General features: G+C 39.5%; 3 protein-coding genes across 3 annotated transcripts; all 3 read left to right on the top strand.

Annotated features, from left to right (window-relative positions):
* Positions 1-1,135: 1,135 nt before the first annotated feature.
* mrps14 (mitochondrial ribosomal protein S14) lies at positions 1,136-8,475 on the top strand. Its single transcript, XM_034104663.2, has 3 exons — positions 1,136-1,245; positions 7,591-7,755; positions 7,886-8,475. The coding sequence occupies exons 1-3, from the start codon at positions 1,177-1,179 to the stop codon at positions 8,066-8,068; spliced, it is 417 nt and encodes a 138-aa protein (XP_033960554.1). The 5' UTR covers positions 1,136-1,176; the 3' UTR covers positions 8,069-8,475.
* Positions 8,476-9,094: 619 nt separating this feature from the next.
* Positions 9,095-14,452, top strand: cacybp (calcyclin binding protein). The gene is made up of 6 exons (XM_034105295.2): positions 9,095-9,204; positions 10,044-10,254; positions 10,338-10,434; positions 10,562-10,661; positions 13,171-13,265; positions 13,630-14,452. The coding sequence occupies exons 1-6, from the start codon at positions 9,187-9,189 to the stop codon at positions 13,802-13,804; spliced, it is 696 nt and encodes a 231-aa protein (XP_033961186.1). The 5' UTR covers positions 9,095-9,186; the 3' UTR covers positions 13,805-14,452.
* Positions 14,453-16,502: 2,050 nt separating this feature from the next.
* plk3 (polo-like kinase 3 (Drosophila)) lies at positions 16,503-25,010 on the top strand. The gene is made up of 15 exons (XM_034103957.2): positions 16,503-16,856; positions 17,803-17,910; positions 18,027-18,143; positions 18,371-18,500; positions 18,626-18,713; positions 19,197-19,292; positions 19,445-19,643; positions 19,875-20,001; positions 20,220-20,335; positions 21,470-21,590; positions 21,698-21,781; positions 22,208-22,370; positions 22,565-22,694; positions 22,842-22,952; positions 23,104-25,010. The coding sequence occupies exons 1-15, from the start codon at positions 16,641-16,643 to the stop codon at positions 23,299-23,301; spliced, it is 2,004 nt and encodes a 667-aa protein (XP_033959848.1). The 5' UTR covers positions 16,503-16,640; the 3' UTR covers positions 23,302-25,010.
* Positions 25,011-25,488: the final 478 nt, after the last annotated feature.

Here is a 25,488-nt window from a genome sequence, read left to right as displayed (position 1 = left end):
ACTAAACTGTCAAAAACAATAGGTATTTTGTATCATACTAAGAACATTCTTGAAGAAAATATACTCTTTATAACAGTCTATTTCTCCCTTACCTTTACTACTGCTCTGAAATATGGGGAAACACGTACTCAACAAATCTACAAAAAATAATAACATCCCAAAAAAAAGTATTACGAATAGTCTGTGGTGTTGGTAAATATGAACACACAACTCCCATATTTAAAAAAACTCAATCTATTAAAATGTGTTGAGATAGTACAGCTTAAAACAGTACTGATTATGCACAACATTTTCCATAAGAAAATGCCTAATAACATTCAAAAGCAGTTCCAAACCACAGCGTGAACATATGAATGTAACAAAAGTCACTTGAAAATAAGTGTTCACAATGTTTATATGCAATTATGCATATATTATTATTATTATTCATTAGCCAAGTACATGTGTACCTATGTATATATTTATATATAGTATTTTAATTTCCAAAAAAAGATAGTTGAAACTGCTATTGACATGTGCAGAAACTGACCCTATATCTAGTTTTCGTATATATATATATATATATATATATATATATATATATGCTTTTATTGTTTTCCTGCCCTAACTTTTATTTAATTTTTTCTCCTGTTTTCTTTATTTCTTTGTACTCCTTCATTTCTATACGTTTTTGACGCAATAATGCTGCTGTATTAGGATGCTGCACGGGAGGGCTACTTTCCACAAGCTATGCTTCAGCCCTCCCGCTTCTACTAAGCTTCTACTAATTTTGTTCATCTTTGTGTGTATGAATTAAACTTTTTTGGTTTTTCGGATGAATAAAAAATACTTTCAGCTTGGGGGCCCCCTAGTGGCCGCGGGGGCCCTATGCCCCCGCATAGTCCGCCCAGAGCCCGCCAATAGGAAGAAACTGCCCTGATTCTATCCATAATAAACCAGACAAGACAGGTGCTGTAAATCATCATCAAAATCATTCGTGACCCACATATCAGTTAAAAATCATAAGCTGTTTGCAAAGTTTATGGTAAAGGTGGATAAGAGATTTATCCACAAAACTCATGGATGTGTTTCCATCAGGTTTCCATGTGTTATTGCACACTCCTGATCAATAGGTGGCGATATTGTCAGTGTGTAATCATCCTCCTTCGGTGGTTTTGCAGAGCAAAATCATCCAATATGGCAGCCCACAGGATAGCATGTTTAGGGTTAAATGCCCTTTATTCCTCAGTCTGCGCCCCAAAGCAGGTAACTTCATTTTTATAATGCTGTATGTTGTGGTATAACAGTAGTCTATAAGACTGCATCTCCAATGTATGACAGAAAGGTGGCGAAAGCAGCTTTTCAGTAGTATCTGCTAGCTCTCTGACGATAGCTTTGTGGCTAGTTGGACTGTTACAGGACACACGACTTGTATAGGGTTTCTAAATAACTACGTAATATCTCAAAGCAAGATAATTGTTTGATTGATTCGGGTTAAAGGTAACGCTTTTATTTTCTTGCCACAAACAAAACTCGTGAAATAGATGTTTAATCATGTTTGAAGCTAACGGTGTGTTGATATCCTTGTTATACGACACACGCATATGTCAGTCTGTCGATGAAGGTGAACGACTAAAGCACATTTTATCCAACCATTTAGAAACTTTCAAAAAGGAGTCTAGTGCATAGGGACATCCCTGAGGGGGAAACATGTTTGTAGTTATAAGCACTCGAGTCGGGTTGGAATACGCCAAGAATTAAGGTAAATCAGAGGCTACGATATAGTTCATGTTTTTCAATGATCAAAAGCAATCTTGCTTTTGTAAAGGGTCCTTAATAGAAGTGTGTAACAAATAGACAAGGGGTGGGGAACCTTTTTCCTCTCAAGGGCCATTTCAATGTTTTCAACATCCTCCGAGGGCCGTACAAATTATTGACCTCTGCTTAAAAATACTAAAATCACAGCCCACTCATTTCACCTTTCTTTCATGTTGTGCAAAGAAAAAGCAACCTCTTAATCCAGATATCTTACCATGACTCGCGCATGCACGGTTGTGGCATGACCACCAAAACAGAAAGATATGGACACAAGATGTGTGCAAATGTATTTAGTTTCCTATCCATGTAAAGATGATTTAAGTGGGGGGGACCTAACCTTCTCTAGGGGGGTCCGGGGGCATGCTCCCCCTGGAAGATTTGTTTTTAAATGTTGAAGTTAAAAGCATCAATCTGGTGCACTTTGAGAGCAACATTAGATCTATGGATACATCTCTCAACACCCATATAAAACATAACTGTAAGCAGATTTTCTTTTTCTTCATGGATATTTTACAAATCTCTCCCCTTTCAAACTGTATTCTTGTTTATTAATAACAACTTTTTTTACTGTCATCTAGTATTTTATACCCGTTTACTTTATTCTCTTATTTTTTTATAGCTATAATGATCATATAAAGATGTGCCTTTACCTCACAGGTTGTAGAAAAAGCTTCTTATATTCGTTAGCATATCTAGCTAACCAGATGCTAATAACAACAAAGTTATTGACTATATGATCAGTATGACAGATCGCCACTGGGCTTACAACTAAGACACAGCCACGCAAAAACGGCATCATGTGTGCGGCTCCCTATGGGTACTGCAATTTTTGGAAGTGCCGGAGCGGAGCTGCGTTCTGGTGCTCCCCGAACTACACTCCTGTCAGACGAGACATATACCACGTGATGACACGTTAGGCTTGTGTTGTGTTCAAGGACCCTGACCTTGGCCAGGAAAAACAGGCACTCACTTGTTTAATTATTTTGCGGTCTAGATTACTTAAAATGTTTTCTTTTTTGCGTGTGTTTATAAATTACCTCGAGGGCCACACCAAATGGTGGCCGGAGGTTCCCCACCCCTGAAATAGACAAACAAACACGTATTTTCCCAATGAAATGTAAAGCACTAGTAGAGGACTATAACTTGTTCTATTTATAATGAGACGACCCCCCCCCCCCCCCCATTCAAAAAGTTGGTTGATTGAACATAGTTATCAAATTGCCATTATAATATGATCCGTAAGCTAATCAGTTTTGCTTGTTTTTCGTTTTATTTGATAAGGTTATATTATATATATATATATATATATATTGCAACTGTCTGGCTGGCATCTTGTCTACGTCAATATTGGTAATATTTGATAGCTAGCAGTGTGAGAAAAAGTTTTTATTGAGTACTTGTCCATGGACAAGTGAGTTTGGCAATTTACTTGTCCGAATACATTTTTCACTTGTCCAAAATGGACAAAAATTGGGGCCACTGGAATCTTCTTCGTCATCGTATTTTACATTTTCCCACGGTTTTTACAACACCGCTAACGTAAGTGAGCGGTAAGATGTTACTGCATCACACATAGGGTTGGGTATCGTTTGGATTTTAACGATTCCGGTTCTGCTTTTCGATTCCGGTTATTTTCGGTTCTCGATTCCGGTTCTTTTGAGAGGGTAAAAATAAGTCCCATGACAAACTGGGAGAAAAATATATTTATGAAAACATTAAGTCAAATCTGTATTCCTATTTACAAATCACTTCATACTGTTGAATTTCTTACAGTTATTGAATACAATTTATATAAAAATAATCTCTGCATTGTTTAGTTAGTTCTAAGCGGTGCAGTTTGAGAATGTACAATTGGCCCAGTGTCCTCTGATGTTACACTGCAACCTGCCTGTGAGACAGAGTCCAACCACACATCTCCAACACATAGGCCTAATAATAATAATAATAATACATTATTATTATCTCAAAAAGAGAGATGCTAACAAATAATCTAGGAAGTTTAACCACTTGGATTAAACCGGAGGTGACAAGTCTCAGTGTCATCCTGGACTCAGATTTGAACTTCAACGCCCATTTAAACAAAGCTCAGAAACATAGCGAAGGTAAGACCATTCATACATCAAAATGATGCAGAGAAGCTCATTCATGCTTTTATATCTAGCCGACTAGACTACTGCAATGCACTATTCACTGGTCTCCCCAAGAAAGCTATTGGAAGACTCCAGCTCATTCAAAACTCTGCAGCTAGACTACTAACGAATACCAAAAGGAGGGAACACGTTAGTCCTGTCTTAGCTACTCTACACTGGCTTCCTGTATCTTTTAGAATTGATTTGAAGGGGCTTCTCCTCACATACAAAGCTCTAAATGGACAAGGACCCAGCTACATGGCTGACTCTCTGATGAACTACACACCTGCCAGAACACTGCGATCATCAGATGCAGGTCTATTAGAGGTCACCAGCTTAAAACCTATCTCTTTACCAAAGCATTTTACTGATTTTACTCTATTATACTGCACTATTCTCTGTGATTGACATTGCACTATTTCTCTATGTTTTATTCCCCATGTTTTTATTTTTAATTATTTGATCCCACTTGATGCTTTGCTCTTGCTGCTTGTTTTACACTGATTTTATGTCTTATTTTTTACTGATGTAAAGCACTTTGAACTGCAATCCCCTGTATGAAAGGTGCTATACAAATAAAGTTATTTTTTTTTTTATATATATATATATATATATATATATAGCCTATATAGCTTATAGTCCTAGCGCTTTTCTACAACTAAAAGAGCTTGCACGCTTACACATGTCCTGCAATAGCTGCCCAGCTACTCACTGTTTGTAAAAGTAAATAAATAGTATAAATAGCATTTCAATAATGTACTTTCTATACCCTGCTTCATAAACAATACTGACATGACATCCCTGTGCTCCTCCGAGTCTGGGGGTCCAGGGATGTGAGGACAGCGCGAGGACACAGACAGGGAGGCTGCTTCACTTCATAAAGGAAATGGTGGTTAATATTAACAACACAGGAGCTAAAACGCTTAATAACCTCCATTACGTGTTAGAGAAAGAACATAGAAAGTTTGACAAAGATGAGGCTGTTAAACGGGCAGCGGATCCGCTGTGTGTAGAGAGAGAGAGAGAGATGCTGAGCTGCACCGTGCAGCGATCAGCTGACACGGAGCATAGAGAGAGAGAGCTGCAGTCCGCGGGGCTCGGCCTCGCCTCCTGTCCTCACAACTCTTATTAATCCCGGGACCGGACAATTGTTATTGTTCCGAGTTTTGCTTCCCAACCCTGCCACTGTGCTACACTTCCCATCCGCTCCGCCCCGCCCCCGTCTAACTGTACAGAAAGCGGCGAGATGCATTTCCTTATGAATCGATTTGCAGAACCGAAACTAACATTTCTAAATGAACAATGGCGGACACGGACAATTTGCGAATGAGTTCTGCCTTTTGTAAACTGAATTTATCAATAATTTGTCAATAAATCGGGGCGAAAAACGTCACTTGTCCGCCGGACAAGTCAATTGAAAGATCTACTTGTCCGATATTGTAAATAACACGTCCCGGACGGTGGGACGTGTACTTTTTCGCACACTGGCTAGATGGCAACATAAAGAACGGATTTATGCTGCAACAAGGATTAGGGACAAGGTGATATTGTGTGAGTCCCTGAGCCCATGCTGGCTCTTTATAATGTCTGTAACACATAACAGTTCAGAGGAATCCAAATGGCCAACCTTTAAATATATTATGGATTTGTGTGAGACGGTGGGGCTGCCCTCATTGTATCTCTATGTAAATAAATCTAGACTATAGAGTGGTGCAGTGACGAGTCCTAAAACCCGGAAGTGAGTTAACATTGTACCACTACCGGTTCCCTCAGCTCAGAGTCAATGGGATTTCTCCATAGGATTTTGGAAAACAGCTGGAAATAAGGTCTGTGGTTGACACAAATTTAAGAGACAGATCACAGATCACGATTAGATTTATGATTCGAAAATGATAAAAGTAGGGTAGACATGTGGAGATTATCTGGCTGAACAAAACGTGCATTTATCAAACGGGTTCGTTTTCGACAGACCTTATTTCGAGCTATTTTTCCAAAATCCTATGAAATTTCATCTGTGGAAGCCGTAGTACTGTAAAAAGCACGACCAATCATTTTAGCCGGCCCTGCTAAAATAACTGGATGGCCTACCTGCCTGTCAGCCTTCCATCTGTGCACAAACTTATCTCGTGCCCTCATTGGTCATGTGTGCGTTTGTGTGTGTTGTAGGGGTGTAACGGTTCACAAAAATGTCGGTTCGGTACGTACCTCGGTTTTTTGGTCTCGGTTCGGTACGTTTTCGGTACAGCAGAATTTTTTTTCACAAAACATATATATATATATTTTTATTATTATTAAACTCTGAATAATGTATTCACTCAAATAAATACAAAATATAATAAAATAAACATTAAGGTGCAGCATTTCGATGAACTGAAATAATCTGTATTTGAACTTTACTGTACAAGTACTCACAAAACATAAACTATTAGTTTTGGGTTTTTAATTATTATTAAACTGTGAATATTCACTCAAATAAATACAAAATATAATAAAATAAACATTAAGGTGCAGCATTTCGATGAACTGAAATTATCTGTATTTGAACTGTACTGTACAAGTACCTAAGCAGCCAGCTTGACATTATGACTTGCTTGTCATTGTATTTTCATGTTGTTTAAAGAAAAATGAACTTTTCCACATGGCTGCTGAAAGGGCAGATCTGCTGGCACTAGCAATGTCTCCTGCTGTGGAGACAGAGGTAGCAGATGCAGCCAGGTAGCGCTTTGCTAACATGGCAACATAAGGATATTTGGCGTTTGTATTAGCTTTGGTTCGGTCTGAACTTTTTGCGAGTGGTGGAGGCTTAAATGCTAGTGGGAGTTGGGTTTGCACTTCAGTCTTTTTTCTTTTGGTACCGGTGATATTCACGTTCGGGTGATGCCTTTTCAAGAGTGTGCAAGTGTGATGTATTGCCGGCCGCGTAACCAATTTTAGTTGAACAATGCCGACAAACAGCTTTGGTTTGGTCCACCTGTCTTTGTCCGTCATCCTTGTATGTAACTGCGAAACCAACATTTTCCCAAACCGGAGACTTCAATGATGCTGGAGGATTTTCGAGCTCAACTTTATCTGCGTTCGCCATTAATTTTCGACAGTTCCTCAAATGACTGACTAAATTTGAACGCATCCCTCTGACCAGCTCTCATAGCATGCCCTCTCATCCAATAAAATGACTTGCTCGCTCTATGACGCGATGAGCCCAATGTGAGGAAATTACTCTGAATGCTGCGACGCAGCACCTGAGATTACTTCCAAGAAGTTGTTCACGTTCTCAATTTTTTACGTTTAACGTTATATTCGTTCGGTACACGCGTGTACCGAACCGAAGGGCCCGTACCGAATCATTTCGGTACGGGTACGTGTACCGTTACACCCCTAGTGTGTTGGAGGAGGGGCTCTGTAAGGAAGTCTGAAGGAAGAGGCAGATTTTTTCCGGTTGTTACTTTCAAATTCTAGCGCACTCGCGCTGGTTTCTCCAAGATTACATACCCCACCTTTAAGACATCATCTAGGGTTTTCAATCTTTGCAAAACTAAAATGTATGTAACAGCCTGTACCTTAAGACTTGGATCTTCAAAGAAACTCAGTTTGGGCCATTATCTCTGTCTGTGCTACCCAAAGGCATAACATAACTGCTAATAACATCTTCTGTAACACTGTGTAGGCCCTGAGGAGCTGCTGGGGGACAGTGGAGCAGGTGAGGGGTTACTATGTTAACTGGAGGATGCTGAGGGACGTCAAGAGAAGACAGATGGCATTTGACTTTGCTGATGAGAGGCTGCGGATCAATGCATTGAGGAAGAACACCATCCTACCAAAAGAACTCCAGGTACAAAGAAATATATAGTTAAACTGTAACTTTCTATCAGTTCCTCATAATCAAATATTTTATGATCATTAGTGAAGATTTTTTTAAATGCACATTGAATTACTAAACTTTTTTTTAAAAATGGTTGCAGGAAGTGGCAGATAAAGAAATTGCAGCATTACCTAGGGACAGCTGCCCTGTCAGAATACGCAACCGATGTGTGATGACTTCCAGACCTCGGGGAGTGAAACGGAGGTGGCGACTGAGTCGAATCGTCTTCCGTCACTTAGCTGACCACAACCAGATGTCTGGGATTCTGAGGGCTAGGTGGTGACTGGGGATCCTTTGGACACTACAGTCAAATTGGATCAAGCTGTTTTATTGTTTATTGTCAGGAGAGCAGGACCTTAGCATTCAACACAAATGTGATTTGACCTTTTAGTGTTTGGACTCTTTGGAGGTATTGATCAAAGCCTTGAAGTTGTTAAGCTATAAAGTGAATCAACTCAGATGACTAGAGCACATTTCCAATCTTTGTAAATGCAGAGGCTGTCCTAAATATCTTCCTTTTCTCTGATTAGTTGTTCCCCTATCAGGGAATTGGTTTTCTTTCTAATGGCTCTTCTGAATAAGAAAAAACGACAACATATTTTAAAGAGTTAAAATGAAACCCTCCAAAGAGGTAACTGTTCTTGTAACTTGAAAAATAACTGATGAATAAATATTATTGTACATTAATAACCTTTTTCACATGTGTCTTTGTTTGTATTGAAGGAGTATAAGTAGCCATGTGTTATGGGGAACACTATAATTATCTTCCCCTTGGACAAGACTGTTTGATATTACATTTCAAAATTCCAATGATATTGCATTGAGCCACAACCTTTAAATATGATAAATCAAACTGTACAATTGTGTATGAGTTCAATAGTATAAAGGTGTTGATGCAAAGTAGTTGATACATGGAATTAAATTGAAGACTTTGCATCAATCTGAGGCATAAAAAGAAGTATAGCCATGTCATTACTTTGAAGAGCATTTGGTGACACTCATTAAAGTTCACCTATTATTCAAAATCCACTTATTTCCTGTCCTATACATAAACATGGGTCCCCTCTGTGTAAAGAGATTCTGAAAGTTTAAAGAAAAAAAAATTCGCTCACTTTTTGTGCTGATCCATTTATATAAAAACCTGTCAATGCACGATCTGTTTGGTATTTGGAGCCAAACACTTCAGATACATATTTTGTATATAACTGAGACCTATTAAAGTAATGAAAAACAATATAATAGGGGACCTTTGAAATTGTACATGTTATGAATGCCAACACTCCGGTCCAGTAGGTGGCAGCAGCGTGTAAAGGCTGCCTACCAAAAGACGAAGAAGAAGGAGAGCACTGCAGGCTGGAAGAGGACACTTTCAATTTAGCTAGCATAACTGATAAAGCCTAAATGGATCTTACTGAACAGGTGAACGGCATGTTTTAATCAGTTTTGTATGCACCGACAAGGAAAACAAAGAGTGTGTGTGTGTCATTTTCTAACTGAGATTCCTGGGATAAGCTATAACTGCCGTAAAATACAATGCTACGTTAGCTAGCGTTATTTTATGTAGGAACTAGTAAGCAAACTACTGCGACCCGGTAAAGTCGTTTCGCCTTTTATCTGTTGTTAAGCAATTTATACATTTTAACAATAACTTGCACAAATGTGTCATGTTACTTGCAATTATAATAACATGACTTTGTCCTGACGGGCGGCATGTTTCAGAAAGTTAGCCAGCTAGCTAGCAGGAGGCTATCTTTGACTGGAGTATTGTTACCAGAACATTCTACCTACGCTATCTGATCAAATCATTACTTGGTTAGGATGCCTATCATGACTACCGGTATAAAAGTTATATTCTTCATGTGTAGTGTTAGAGCACTCGCTCTTACAATCAGCCCATTTTGTAAAATAACACATTTACTATGAGATGTGCTATTGTGAATGGCGCTTGAGTATCCAATTTTACATTACCAGTATCCGGATGATTTGCTATATCTAATATTCGGGCAGAAACACGAATTTACAACATCAACAAATGTGTTTTTTGCTGATACAGTGTCATAGATCCAGGGAGAAAAAACACCTTATTTATTCTATATACAGTGGATCATTTGTACAACCTCTTTGAAGCATATATTTTTCATTTAAGATATGACGTGACAAATTGATAAATCCATGGAGAAATATTCTTCGACACATCTAAAATATATATATATTTTTATGAGATATGAATCAGTGGTCTAATTATTTCCCCAATACAGATCAACCAGTTGGAGGCGGATTTGGTGGAGCTGGGGTCGCTCCTGGAGAAGGCGGAGAGGAAGAGAGTGCAGGAGCTGCTACAGCAGGAGCAGAAGAAGGTGGAGAAGGAGCTTGCAGTGAAAAGACAACAGAAGGAGAAACAAGACAAAAGAGAGGCAGACCCAACTGCTGCCTCCAAAGCAGCGTACACAGTCAAGATCACCAACTATGGTACGGTGCCTTTTAGTAAGAACCACTCATTTGTGAGAAAGTGCAAACGTTTAATTGTTTCCTCTTTTGCCTCTTTTATACAGCATGGGACCAGTCAGACAAATTTGTCAAAATCTACCTTACAATGAAGGATTTGCACAAAATCCCACCAGAGAATGTAGAGGTCAGCTTTACAGAAAGGTACAGTGAAGGGCCAATGTATTATACAGTATACATCATATGCCAACCATACATTCTAATGCATACAACATACTACACACTAATACAACATACAATGAATTTCATTTCCCCACCTTTTATTTTGCAGGTCATTTTCGGTGTTGGTAAAGGATCTCGATGGGAAAAACCATCAGATGGCAATGCACAACATGTTATGTCCAATCAATGAGAAGGACAGCTACAAAAAGGTGAATAAAGCCTATATTCATTAATTAGAGGAATAGAGTATGTATAATAGAGTTCCAATAATAATTAGGGCTGTCAGTCGATTAAAATATTTAATCGCGATTAATCGCACATTTTTTTTCTGTTCTAAATGTACCTTAGAGGCAGGTTTTTAATACTCTTATCTGTGTGTGTGTGTGTGTGTGTGTGTGTGTGTGTGTGTGTGTGTGTGTGTGTGTGTGTGTGTGTGTGTGTGTGTGTGTGTGTGTGTGTGTGTGTGTGTGTGTGTGTGTGTGTGTGTGTGTGTGTGTGTGTGTGTGTGTGTGTGTCGTTGGAGCTATGTGCAACTCAAGGCATATGCTCGAACGGGAGCTGCCTCGACGCTGCAATCATGTTGCACTATCAGTGCTGAGTGTGCTGACTTTTCGTACAATGTCCCACTGCCTGCATAAAGTCAAGTGCTCGGTGCAGTTGTGTGGATAGAGCGCTCTGTTTTCATTTAAACAGCTCCTTATATCCGTTAGCGCAGCTAGCTAGCACCAGATGCTAACAACAACAATGCACGTAAGGTCGCTCGCTCGGACCACACATACACACACCCTCCCGGTCCTCCCGATGGCCAGTCGGTGCCTGCCGGTGAGCGTGGAAGTGTGGTCTGCCACAAGCGGGCGGCAGGAGTGGGGCTGTCAGTATCAGCTTGTAGATGGTATTTTAAACTCGATGCGCTCTGAAACTACGGGCGGCCGAGGGAAAAAAATACACATGCGTTAAAATAATTAGTGGCGTAAAAAATTGTTTGCGTTATTAACGCGTTAACTTGACAGCCCTATAATATATAGGATTTGTATAGCACCTTTCCTAATGCTCAAAGACGCTTTACATTAGGGCTGCTCAATTATGGCAAAAATCATAATCTCGATTATTTGGGTCAATAATTGTAATTGCGATTATTAAATGCGATTATTCATTGACTTTGATAAAAAAAATGTGAACAGTATGTTTTTAACAGTTGATTACCCTGAACTTTAAGTATAATTCAACTGAAAAGCCAAAAAATAATCGTTTTGTTTCGATTACGTTGTTTTCGTAATCGTTGCAAGCCATAATCCTAATCGCGATTAAAATACGATTAATTGAGCAGCCCTACTTTATATACAATCGCACTACAACTTGTTTCGACACTGTTTTTTTTCTAAATGAGAAATAGGAAAAATAAGATGTTTCCCTTTTGTGTTTGCTTGAGCTACATAAACAGTGTGTGTCCACTATAAAGCAGAAAGTAGAATTAAAACGTACTTATTTACTACATAGATTTTTTTGTTTGTTTCTTTGGGCAAAGTACAATAGATAAGACGAGACACCCCAGGTGAATAGGGTAAACATTTTTAACTTAAAGGTATCAGCTAGAAATGTCTCCAGTTAATTACTTACAATAAGGCAATTGTTGTTTGTATTACAAGTTTTCTGAAGTAGTATGTTTACTTATGCAAATTATCCATTATCTTATTAAATATGCACATATTTTAACACATTTCAGGAATCGAAATCTGAACTTTGGATAAAGCCTGGTTCAAAATTCTTGTTTTATTTTGTAGTCATATTAGTATCTAAGGCTTTTACAGAAGGGATATTGGATATCTCTTTGTATCACTCCATAAATCAGAAAATACTGTCAACAGCCCTAAAATATCCATTTTCGCCTTTAAAGATTGCAGTGAGGCGCTAGCTAAACCCTCCTGTTCTTTGGATGATAGAGTGCGCATCGACGCACTCCGTGAAGGTATTTCATGTTCAGAGTCATTTGTTTTTTGTATAATCTTGCTTCGGGCAAGTGACAATTGTTGTCGTCTTCTCTGTGAACGTTTTTTTCGCCGTTCTTTTGCCATTTTGAGATTTCAATTTCTAGCGGAAAGCTAACCAGGAAGTGTTTTAGCACACCACGTGACGCATCTGAACGAATCACGTTGTCAGATATTGACACCAGCCAATGAGATTTCGTTTCTTGGTTTAAGACCCCTTTGTGCTTTCACGATTGGTTGCTGATACAAAGGAAATGACCATATTTGGATCTGATGAGATTGTGCAGGAGAGACACAGCTTTCCAACGATATCTCTGTTGACATGGTGCACACAGCGGTCGCGGTACTTTATGTTACGTTAGAATGCTAACTTTTGATGAATTTGGGAGAAATCTACAGATGCAAATAGACAAACTATAGTCAAATAAACACTTAAATGTGTATTTTGTACGTTTTCCTTCCAAAAGCCTGAAAGAAAACATGTTATAGAATCAAAATAGCACAAAATCTCAAAATTGACCAGTACTTGAAAAACTATGTTTTTGCCTGCCGTGTCTCGCCTTAAATGTTTTTTACAGATTCAGCAAAATCAAAGAAACATAGTAGTCCCTTTTCCTGACAACTGCTGAATTGAGGCTCAGCGTGTACTTGCACCCGTTTACTTCTCTGGGGGAAAATAGAATAGCAAAATATTTTTTGAAATTACTTTAACCCTCTTTTCCCCGTTCAACAGATAAAAACAGACATGCTGCTGCTCATGTGCAAGAAGCAAACAACACAGAATTGGGAGTGCCTAACGAAGGCGGAAAAGCAGACAAAAGACAAAGAGTAAGTTAAAAGAGAAATGGAAATTGGTTACTTTTAGTTCAAGTGATTTGCACAAATTAGGTGACATGAGGCCACTGCATGCTTCCAATTAGTTAATAGGTGAAAGATATTGTACAATATATATGATGACATGTGTATATGATGACACTTCTAATTCCTGTTGCAATGTGTTGTGAATAGCTAAGGACATATTGGCAAAAGCAGTGTAAGAAATGACATAATCTCATACACCTCTGCAGTGCAGTACCACATCTCTCAGCCAGGTGTCACTGTATACAATGTAGCATGGGTGCAGGCTACATGATGGAAACTCCTGCTATTCTGATTAACACTTAACAACTGTTATACTAATGTCCCCCTACAGTAAACCCAATGTTGAAGCGAATGCAGACCCCAGCGATGGCCTGATGACTATGCTGAAGAAGATTTACTCAGATGGAGATGATGAAATGAAGAGAACCATCAACAAAGCCTGGTCAGAGAGTCAAGAGAAGAAAGTTAGAGGAGGAGGAGGCGGAGAAGACATGATGGACTTCTGAAATGATTCAATGCGTTTCCACAGCAGGACCAAGTGAGAGCTGCCAGGGATGCACCTGACATGACTTGAATATTACATTTTATGGAGTGAAGTCAATTATATTTCAACAAAAACTAAAAGTGTACAGCTCATACATAGGGTTTGGGAATAATGTCCAAGCTCTGGATTGTCACATTTTCAGCCTGGCTTTTAAAATCAGTCCACCAATCGCCTGATAGTCAAACAAATGAAAACAGATTTGTTTGTGTTGAAGGACCACAATTAAGTTGTTTTTCTTTAGATTAATATAGTGTTAGTACTTCTCAATTTTCATTGGACCATGGTAAATAAAACATGTGAGAAATTAATGTTGTTCCTGTGCAGCTAAACTGAGCTGATATTTAAAAGTGTAGCCTACATTTGCTAAAGTCATGCTGATATTCCTTTAATGAACACAACAAGATGGCTCCTTCGACCTCTTTCAATGTCTTCTTCATATGCACATTTCATTTGTTGTCATTCCATAAATATTTCAAATGAAACCGGCAAGGACAGTACTGCTTACACATCAATCTAGTGTAATAGGAAACATAAATGCATAGGTCTGTGTTTGGCGTCTTAATGTAAATTTTACCCATTCCTGTTGCATAATAAAATGCTCTAAAACACATTCTATTTTCATTCATTAATGTTACTGTTGCATTTTCATGGTGTTGGACTGATAGCTACTTTAAACCTATTTACAGAAGCACTATTGGAGTTTCCTATTTCTTTCCAGTGTTTGTGAATGTCTGAAATGTTTGTATTGGTTACTTTGATTTTACTTTGGCTTCACGTGTTGGCTTCACGTGTTGTTGCTCGCCCTCAGGTTGTTCAAAAATGTTCTCACAAATACAGATCTTGGAACTGGGTCTACTTTGCGTCCGCTTTTTCTTCTAGTTTTTGAGCTCATAATATTTTAATCTGTTTTATTTGACATAAGATTGCATAAAAACTGCATGTGATCCGTCTTGGCTGAATGGTTACATTTTTGTGTAGTCATTGAGATATTCCTTCACAGAGGCCTTCCTGCTCACAGACAAGGTGATTTTAGTTTAAGACAATGACTCATAAAACATAATCTTAAACCCTTTATTTTTTTAAAGAACATGATAGGACAAGCAATGTTCCAGAATCTGAATCAGAACAAATGTTCAAGGTTCTTTATTGTCAAACTAACATAGCTACAGAGTAATTATGTCGTTGAAAATCGTAGGTCACAGGCTTCTCCAACAATGCAACACAATAATACAGATAAGCAGACAATATTAAAATATACTATTTTAAAAGTAATACAAAAAGAAAAATAGTTTAAAAAAAAAGTGGAATAGTGCAATACGAGTCTATAAATTATTGGAATGATATATTAGATAATAGATAAATAATTACTAAGTAGCAGATGAATGTTATGAAATTGTTTCAGCAGTTCAGTTGTTTAACAGTCTTATTGCCTGCGGGATGAAGCTGTCTGAATCTGGTTGTTTTTGTCCGGATGCTGCGGTAACGCCTGCCAGACGGCAGCAGACTGAACAGTTTGTGGCTGGGGTGACGATGGGGGTCTTTTATAATCCTGAGGGATTTCTTCCTGAGCCGCTGGGAGTAAAGGTCCTCCATGGATGGCAGCTCCGTCCTGGTGATGTTAACTTGGTTTGCTTGTAATGCAGTAGAGTAGAGCATTAACTGGAACATGAGTTGTCCTGTCTCTATAGACAGTCACAGGATGTAGAGTAGTGACTACATTTAGTTTAAAATTCTTTATATACATATAAAATGTTGCAGTGCATGAGCCAGCAATCTGCACGTTTCGTCCACCAGGTGGCAGCTGCGATCACTAGTTCGCATGAGTTTCCTCTGGGATTATACACACACAAAAACGCAGCCAATGTAGAAATTACTTTTTTATATTTTCTATGATTCTGCATTTTTTGGCAGAAAACCACGTATTTTCTCTTCCTGGAGTTTCCCTTGATTAAATAAAGGCTCATGACAGTATTTTTTTGACGATCATTTGTGAGTCACAGATATTTTGGACCTGTGGGAGTACTTACATCAGCTGTTGTAGTATTTCCATGGTAGTATATGGCTAGTATGCTAACCAATTTGCAACATGACATTGTAATGTCCCAGAGATGCATGAGCGGATGTTGTGAACTGGAAGTCATCAATCAAAATTCATTTTATGGCGCAGAAATCTCATTATGTCATAGATAATAGTTTTAGTAATAAAGCCATAACAATTACCAAGCTTGATAAACTATTAATTGCACAACACAAATCTAATGTAATGATATGGCATTTCAAAGTTCAGATATCACCGAAGATTAATTTTTTTAAAAGTAATAAGAATAAAATACCCTTAGATGGGTCACATGTGCATCATCACACTGTATAGGCAACCATTCAGTAAACTGAGTTTCAGATTAAACCTGGTATAGAGAACCCCTGCTCGGGTTACAGCGTGTCATTGTCTTTACGCGCGGCGTCACTGACACATGATCACCAACATTCATTAAACTTTCAAATAAGCTTTTTCATTCATATTTTTCTTACATACCGGATCATGTTTTTGTTTTTTTATTGAGATTGTGTCTGAGCAAACCGTCTGGACTTTCTCCACCAGTGCAGCAGCTCGCTCCGCCCCTCTCAGTGACGTCGCTGCTCGCCTATATAAACTCAGAGCGCCGTGCCCAGAGACACCAGATGGATACAGTTGGACGAGGTGGACGATACTTTACGCACCAGACCAGACCAGACCAACTACCGATAAAAAGATCGAAAGGGAACTTAATACAAACTTATTATTTACGCCACCGTGTGAAATGGATACCGGTTGTTTCACCGCGGCCCAGCGTATTTCGTGCCACGCCATGAATGCTGATTTGTTTAAGCCTGCTCCGGAGCGTGGACCCCAACAATCCTCTGCCCCGGTGAAAGCCAGCAGGAATAAACCCGAACAAACCAAACCGGAGCTGGCTCAGGTGGTGACAGACTCCAAAACGGGAAGATCATACAGTAAAGGGAAGCTTTTGGGAAAGGTACGAAGATTGAACTGTTTCATGTGTATGTCTCGCTTCACCACAGATATGTTTAGAGGCGTTTTACCCGAGGCGAAACATTGTTCTAGAATTGTTATGAGAATCGCTATTAAAGGTCGATACGGTATCTGTCTTCATTATTAATAATCTTCAAGTGAGACACTAATGCGGGAATACTAAATTACCTCGCGGTGGATTAGGCCAATCTCTCCCTGCTGTGCGAATCTTTGCTGAATGAATCGGGCGCAAGGTGTGCCGCTCATGTGCGCACACATGATTGGCAACACATTCTATAAAAGCCAATAATTATACGCCAGAATCCGCACATTTGAATGACATCTCAGGCGACTGTCAACCCAATGATGTGCCTGCCTGACTAGGCATCTCTCCTCTCACAATACCATCGCATCTTTAATGATTTGAGACATATGTTCCATGTATGAATGGAGCTCCTGTATCAACATGTTGCTCGTCATCGATACGCTGTGTCGGGCATCCAGCCAAATCTGTGTTCCTCCGCTGCCTCCTGCCGCAGAGCTGGAAACGTCTCCGTCAATTTCACAGTTAATGAATGCAGCAGCTCTGTCTGCCCCAGCCTTCACGTCCTCAAGCATGTAGTCTTGGTTGCATCTAGAAAAATGCGTTGATAAACAGCAGTTAACAAATCAAGGCTGAATGTCGGTTTTTGGAGGCATATGAGAACATCCAAGGCAACGAAAGATGCATTAATTATCTTGATTACAAAATCGTGCATGTGTATACATATAAACCTGTCTTTGTTGTTTTCTTTGTAATTCATTAGACCCCCCCAACCAAGCATTAGCTTAATCCTTTTGATTGCTGTACAGTTATTGATCGCCATTGAGGCAGGTTATTTGTGGCCAGTGCAGGTTTTTAACCTGCTGCTTTTCTCAACTGATCATCTTTTTTTGTTGTCTCCCCCAAGGGTGGCTTTGCTCGATGCTATGAGATGACCGATCTCTCCAGCAACAAAATGTATGCCGTGAAGGTGATTCCACAGAGCAGGGTTTCCAAACCACACCAAAGGGACAAGGTGTGCCTCGGCTTGTTTATGTCTCAGTATTCATAGAGGCCTAAGTAATCATTACCTGCATTTAATATCTGAATTGCTTTGAGCTCACAGACTGACTGATGTCACCTTTTTAACAGATCACGAATGAGATCGAGCTCCACAAAACCCTGTCGCACAAACATGTGGTGAAATTCTCCCATCATTTTGAAGACCAAGATAACATCTACATATTCTTGGAGCTCTGCAGTCGGAAGGTAAGACTTCAAACATTTCTACAACAGTGTGCGCAGCCTGCATGTGTTTTTTCTTTATTATTGCTCAGTGACACAATAGATTGTATTTATGTAACTTGGGTTAAAGTATACAAAGCACAATCATCCTAATCTTAATCATTATCCTGCGACTGTGTGGTGTTTATGCAGCAGTGTTGTACAGTCCCAGTCCCATGGTTGACATGTCCTTCATTGCTCTGTCTCTGCAGTCTCTAGCACACATTTGGAAGGCAAGACACACGCTCACGGAGCCAGAAGTGCGATATTACCTCAGACAGATCATATCTGGCCTCAAGTACCTCCACAGCAGAGGGATCCTACACAGAGATCTCAAACTAGGTATGTGAACATATGAAAAAGCGATGTACGCACACAGCAAGCATCCCAGGAATCTGCTGTGACTTTGGGCAGCCACATGGTATCTCTGGAATGCTGACTTGACAAATGTTTTTGTCTTTTTTCAGGCAACTTCTTTGTCAACGAGAACATGGAGCTGCGGCTGGGAGATTTTGGTCTCGCTGCTAAACTGGAGACAGCCGAGCAGAGGAAAAAGTATGAATTTAACTGCTAGCTACTATTTTAAAGAGTTGCGTATTTTTTAAGGCTCAAATGAGAGATATTTCAAAATTCGACATGGCTTTGGGGATTTATTTCACATTTTAGTTTAGATTTATGAAGTTGAACTCATTTAAATGTCATGCGTGGTTCACGTACATAAATATAACCCAAAGATAACATTACATTCTTAGAAATCTTTTTTGCGCTTGAATAGTGCACATTAACCACAAACCATTGTCAGCTTCCTCCTCCCACTATCCCCCCGCCCCCTCCAGTAAGTCCCCAACTAAACCGCTTTCCAGGTGACAGTTGAATATAGCGCTTAGAGCAGAGTTTCAATACCAGTTTGACACCTTCCTGTGGAATGCCAGAAGAATGAGTGGCAACCACCATTTCATTGTATGCATGATGCATCTTCAGAAGAGAAAGTAGTTTGATGCATCATTTAACGTCTGTCGTGTACTTGTTTTTCCTCAGAACAATCTGTGGGACTCCCAACTACTTGGCCCCTGAGGTGCTCAACAGACAGGGCCACGGCACAGAGTCCGATGTTTGGTCCCTCGGATGCGTCATGTAAGTTATATGCTCCTGTCATGTGCTACATAACATTTTTGTTTCATCTTAGTCAGTGTGAGAATGAAGACATTCTATCTAATCACTAAGAATGTTTATTGGTCTGAATGATCTTGAGTTGACCAATGGTTTCCTCGCGTTATCACCTTCAGGTACACACTGATGTGCGGCAACCCACCCTTTGAGACACTTGACTTGAAGGAGACCTACAAATGTATAAAAGACGTTCGGTACAACCTGCCCTCCTCGCTTTCCCCCGCTGCACAGAAACTCATCTCAGGCATCCTGCAGAAAAACCCCAGCGACAGACTCGCACTGGATCAAATCCTCAACCACGAATTTTTCACCAAAGTACGTAAAGATTCACGCTCATTTAGTCTGTTTAAAGAACAATAACTGGACTGGATGCATTCATCCGTTTATGGTCACATGTTTTTCTATTTGATTAAGATCATAATGCTTTTTTGGGAGTGGAGACAATGGTGCTTGTAACAAGAACAGAATATCGCGTGTTGGTGCTTGACGTATCACCACTTTGTTCCTCCAGCCTCCTTATCCTCTCTGCCCTTTTTCCTCCTCTAGGGTTTCACCCCTGATAAACTTCCCCCAAGCAGCTGTGTGATGGTGCCAGAGCTCCACCCACCCAGCCCTGCCAAGAAATTCTTCACTAAGATGGCGAAGAGCTTCTTTAGCAAGAAAAAGGCAAAAGGTAAGCAGCAGCAGCACAGCAGTGGAGTTACAGATACAATAGCAGAATGGTTAAAACATTTTGTAATACCTGTCGTCTTGATACTCTCAAGGGAACTGATGTTTGAAATGGCTTGAATTACTGGATTGTATTTAATGTCCTTCAAGCATGTTAGAACTACCGTAGGCATCGCTCCTGTATTTAAGATGTTTGTCTACAATGATATTTATTTTTTGCAGTGGAGAAGATTCCATTGGAGGAAAAAGATGACAAAGACATTTCCAAGCTGGTGTCTGGCATTGTGAAATGTTCCATCAACAGGCAGATCAGCTACAAGACAGTGGGACCCAATGAGGTAAATATAATTTTGTTTGGTCCTATATCTGCAAAGGTTGGCTTTTTTGTATTTTTTTTTAAAGTTACTTTCAGGAACTTGATGTAGTAAATAAATATTCCATGGCACCTCTTATGTCTGATAATTGCTTTGCATTCAGTGTTTTGAAGCAAGCGTAACATATTTGCAGCATGCTTATTTGAGCAGTTGAGCTATCTTTTTTAAATGGCACAGCAATGGAAATGTTAATTGTGTGGCGGAAAACAGGAAAAGCTTAGACCGACTGAATATAGGGCAGCCATATTGTTTATGCAGTGAATTATGCTTTTATTTAGAAATCAGTCGTTGTTGTTGAAAGGATATGGACATTTGCTTTTCTGGCTTTAATGCTTTGTTTATTTATTTTTCTTTCCCTGAAGTCCTTCAAATGACACTTTTCGACGGCAGCTTTTGTTTGTAATTTCTGAAACTGTTACTGCATACTTGATAAATAGTCAAATCCATTCTTCCCTTTTTTCTTTCTACTACACGATATTAATCCTAGAACAGGCTGTGCATTCATTATAAAAAAGACTCAGCAGTAGGAAGCTCAGTTGGCCAATCTCTTTTCAGGCTGGTCTAGTTGCTATTCTATAGAGCCCAATAGGAACTCAGAGTTTTCTCTTGGGTGTGAATGTTTCTTTGTCAGCTTGATAATGAGCATGTGCGGAGTAACCAGGTTAGTCAGGAGGCATTCGCTGATCACACAAAGTAGTTGTCAAAAGTAATTTACTTTTTTTTAAATGCGCACAGGCTTACAAACCAATTAGCATAAAATCACCTCTGTGATAACCTGACATTACAAAGGAAAAAGCTGCAGCATGTTTTCAAAGCACCTATGGTAACTGGCATTAAAGTAGTTTAACCCCTGTGTGATAGCAAGATGCATAACATTAGCACATATAAAACCTGTGAAGCAACAACAGTATAGCTGTAGCAGAATATAGACATAAGTAACATCTCTGGCCGATTGACCCACAAATGCTAAGCGTGCGTTTCAGGTATTAACAAAACTCATGTGGTTATTCAAGGTGTCATTATTTCCTTCTGTTCTTACTATCAGTTTTGTTTTCCCTTACAAATTAGTGAACATGTCTCTCTTTTGTTGCTCCTCAGGTGCCTTGTCCCATTGGTCACGTGGTCAGCCCCGTGCCTCGGGAACCCACTCCTGCTGAGGAGGAATCCAGGAAGTCACTCTCTAACTCCTTCAAGGGCACAACGGCCAGCAGCACTGAACGTAGGCGGCAATGCTTTTCTTTGTTGCCTTTTTGATTGCTTTTTGTAAAAAATAAAAATTCTCATCCATGTCAACAACATTTTTTTTTAACACCGTTTTCTCTCCAGCATGTGAAGACATCCCGACTCCAGCATCTGTTTCTGAATCGGCCTTGAACGTTCTCAACAGCTGCCTTGCTACCATGCCTGCAGGTAAGAGAGCACAACACACTGAGCTATACAAATGTAAAGCACTTTTGGCCAACAGCATAATTGTATCACTGTTTGGCAAGTCAGATCAACATGTCTAAACACAAGACGATACGTGTAAGGTCTGAGTAGCATCGGAGATTCAGAGCATAATAACGGCACATCAGAAAAAATGCGTAACCATCTTACTTTTGGTTGCTTTAATTGGAAATCGTGCAAAATCATCCAGTTTAATCAACCATATATTTACCTTGCCTCAGCCATTTCAGCAAATCTGAATCGCACTTTTTAAGATACAATCTTTGTTACATTTGTGGCATAAAAAACGTTTTAAATGGTGACTTTCACATAAAATGTCCTATTGGTTTTAATATGCCATCATTTTGTTTTCCCATAGTCCCTAAATCTCTTTATTTCTTATCTCTCCAGCCACTAGGAACCCACCCTGTTTGTCCCGGCCCCAGTCCTTCCTGTGGGTGACAAAATGGGTCGACTACTCAAATAAGTATGGTTTTGGCTACCAGCTCTCGAACCAAAGCATCGGAGTGCTCTTCAATGAGGGAACTCGCCTCAGTCTTTGTGACCAACGCAAGTAAGTACCTTTTTAGAGCTACAGTATTTACTTCGTCTTATGGAAACATTAGTGTGCTCAGAACCACTTAACAGATTGTTCCAATATTGGTTCAAACTACACCAGTTTTCTCATCCTCATCATTTCAAATCGACTTTTTAATTTTCGAATTGTCTCTTAACTTATTCTTTATTTTCTTTCACTTTTGTAACCAGGACAGTTCACTACTGCTTGCCCAACAACAAACACTTCACTTTCCCCACTACTGCGCTACCTGAGCAGCTTCGCAACCAGAAACAAATTGTAGAGCTCATGGCCAACTACATGGAGCAGAACCTTATGGAGGTATGAGCAAAGTGGTTAATTTTAGCCAAAAGAGTTCAGCCACAAATACTCAATTACTTTTTGGATAGCCTTTGTGTAATGAATGACTTAAAATGAGACAATGGTTTCCCTCTATCCTCTGATCTAATCATTGTATGCCTTCTTCAGGGTGGTGATCTGCATTGTGACGATCAAGTATCGGGTTGCCCTCCTTTCCTGCTCCAGTGGGTGAAGACGGACCATGCTCTTGTCATGCTCTTCAACAATGGCACTCTACAGGTTTGAAAAAGCTCATTTAATTCTATAAATTAATTATTTATTCTTTTGAGTCTTAGATTTTTCTTATACCCAGAATAGCATTTGGTAACAACTATATTTGACTATGGATTTCTTGTTCTTACATTCATGCTCTGTTCTTGAATCCTTCCAGGTTAATTTCTATGCTGACCATACCAAGATCATCCTGTGCAAGTCCTCAGATGACGCCTACCTGCTCACCTACATCAGCCGGGAGCGCATCTCGTACACGTACCTCCTCAGCATGCTGAATGAGATGGGCTGCACCACAGAGCTGAGACACCGCCTGCGATACGTGGTCCAGCTGCTCCAACACCACGCCGATGCCTGAGACCGCTGCTCATTGGCTCCCAGGCTGCCTAACTGGCAGAGCCTTAGAGGTGATCTGACTGGCTAACACCTCGCTTTTAGGCAGCCTGACTGGTTGACTTAATTTCTCAATGTCAGGACGAGCTGACGCCTGTTTAGTTGATGGAAGGAAGACTACTCGGAGGATTTGAGCATATATTCTTTTCTGAACTGGTGTTTAGGCAGCTGATTTTTCGAATTGTTTGACCTTGATCATTATCAAGCAGTCAGGAGGTTGCCCAATGCAGCAGCTGCCTCGAGGGTTTGTGCTGTCCACCGGGAAGGTATTGATGCCTAAAATAAGAGACTCCTACCTGGCCTGATATGATGGATCCCTTACAGGCAGATTCCTAAATTAACATTCAAACTCCCAATTACCTACCCTCACTCACAACCATTGCTTCTTGGCTGGATCTTTCAAAGCCAACAATCAACCCTGCAGATTTCAGCTTCCCCTGATTGAAGATAATCCAGGCATGGTTTCTCAAAGGTATCTTAACACTAAACTGGTCTTAACTTGCAATGGCACAAGGACAATATTGCAGCTGGAATTCTTTTAGGCTCCGTTTTCTAAACGTATTTTAGCAGCAAGGTCACTTGCGCTGTTAAGCACTGAAAGACGCTTTGGGAAGAACTGTTGTTTGATTGGGAAGAGCGAGCCTCCTACCCTCTGGTGGTTTCTGGCCGTTCGGACCATGGTGCACACATTCATTATGTTTTCTTGTTTTAGAAAAAGGAAACGTAGAGCCAACTAGGATCACACTACCATCTTGACCTCACATGCACAAGTAACATTCCTGGCTTTATTTGATGGTGGTGATGCATCCAACATCACTTTATCTTTTTGTTATAGTTGTTAGAAAGAAATGTCACTGATGTGGTACACGCAATACTAAAGGGGCTTTGGGAACAACACCATTTTGGACAACACATCTCTTATTTCTTCTTTTAGTAACTTCATCTTGATAGCGAAACATTTTAATCCCACTTGTTTTTAACAAGATACCAAAAGGCCTTTTCTTTCTCGTTTTTATGAGTCATTTTTAAATTCACAGTACAGAAGGTGAAGGTCTGTGTGCCACACATGTGCTGGTAAACAAAACTGCTGGTTGGAAAATGAGGGTGGGGAGGGGGGATAAAAGTGCCTTTCTGAGGGATGTCTGTATAGTGCAATAACAACCCTTTGTGAATGTCAGGCTGGATACAAACACGATTTGAGAGATGGGTTTTACAGGTGGCATTTACTTTTATACTTTAAGCAACATTTAAAAGTAAGTCCATTAGCACTACACTCACTACCTGGTATAAGCTTTTAGAACAACTGGTATCATAAGTATATATCCCAGTAATATCTATTGAAAAAACATTGTACTCTGTTGTACTGTAATCCTCTTGGTTTACATTGCTTTCTCAACCCAGAGTTGTATCCTAAAAACTGTGACCTGGAATGCAAGTATTACGTACATGTGTTTTCAAAAACCCAACATTGTGAAAGCCATCTGCCAATTCAGAAGAGTCTTTATTTTTTGGCACATAATGTCCTGTTTATTTATTTTTTTTATTTATACATGTTTGTTATTTATTGTGTAAATGTTATGGTCTTGACGCAAGGAAATGTTCAATTCCGATCACCTTTTGTATGTAACATATTTGGGGGGGAAATGGGACAAAATAAAGTTTATTGAAAATTAACTTGTTACCTTTTTTTTTTTCTCATTGGAATATTTGGAGCTTTATATCTTACTAGATTGGAGAAACTTTTTTTAATTCAGTATTTGCATCTTTGGTTAACGATGGAACATTCACTAATACCATTATCATGCTACCCTTTGTTGAATAATTTATATATATATTTTTTTTTTAAAGGGAACCAAGACCTTGCTGTCACTCATCGTTTAAAGAATAGTGTTTGAAAGTATTGACTATAACATGTTGAGATACAAATGATGTGCTTCAATGCACTTCATTTTTTTAAATAAATAACACTCATCAAATGTATTTGTTGGTGGTGCATGTCTCCCCAATGGCTAGCGCTCGGAGTACTTGGGCTTCCCAAAGCTCTACAGCCATGTTTAAGGTTAAAGACTTGCTATGCCCTATAAAATAACTGTCCTCACCTGACTTCTGTATCCTTTTCTATTCGACTCAATACACATTATGGTAAGTAGCT

Source organism: Pseudochaenichthys georgianus, chromosome 17, assembly GCF_902827115.2.
Source record: "Pseudochaenichthys georgianus chromosome 17, fPseGeo1.2, whole genome shotgun sequence".
NCBI lineage: Eukaryota > Metazoa > Chordata > Actinopteri > Perciformes > Channichthyidae > Pseudochaenichthys > Pseudochaenichthys georgianus.
This window is presented reverse-complemented; position numbering and strand designations above follow the sequence as displayed.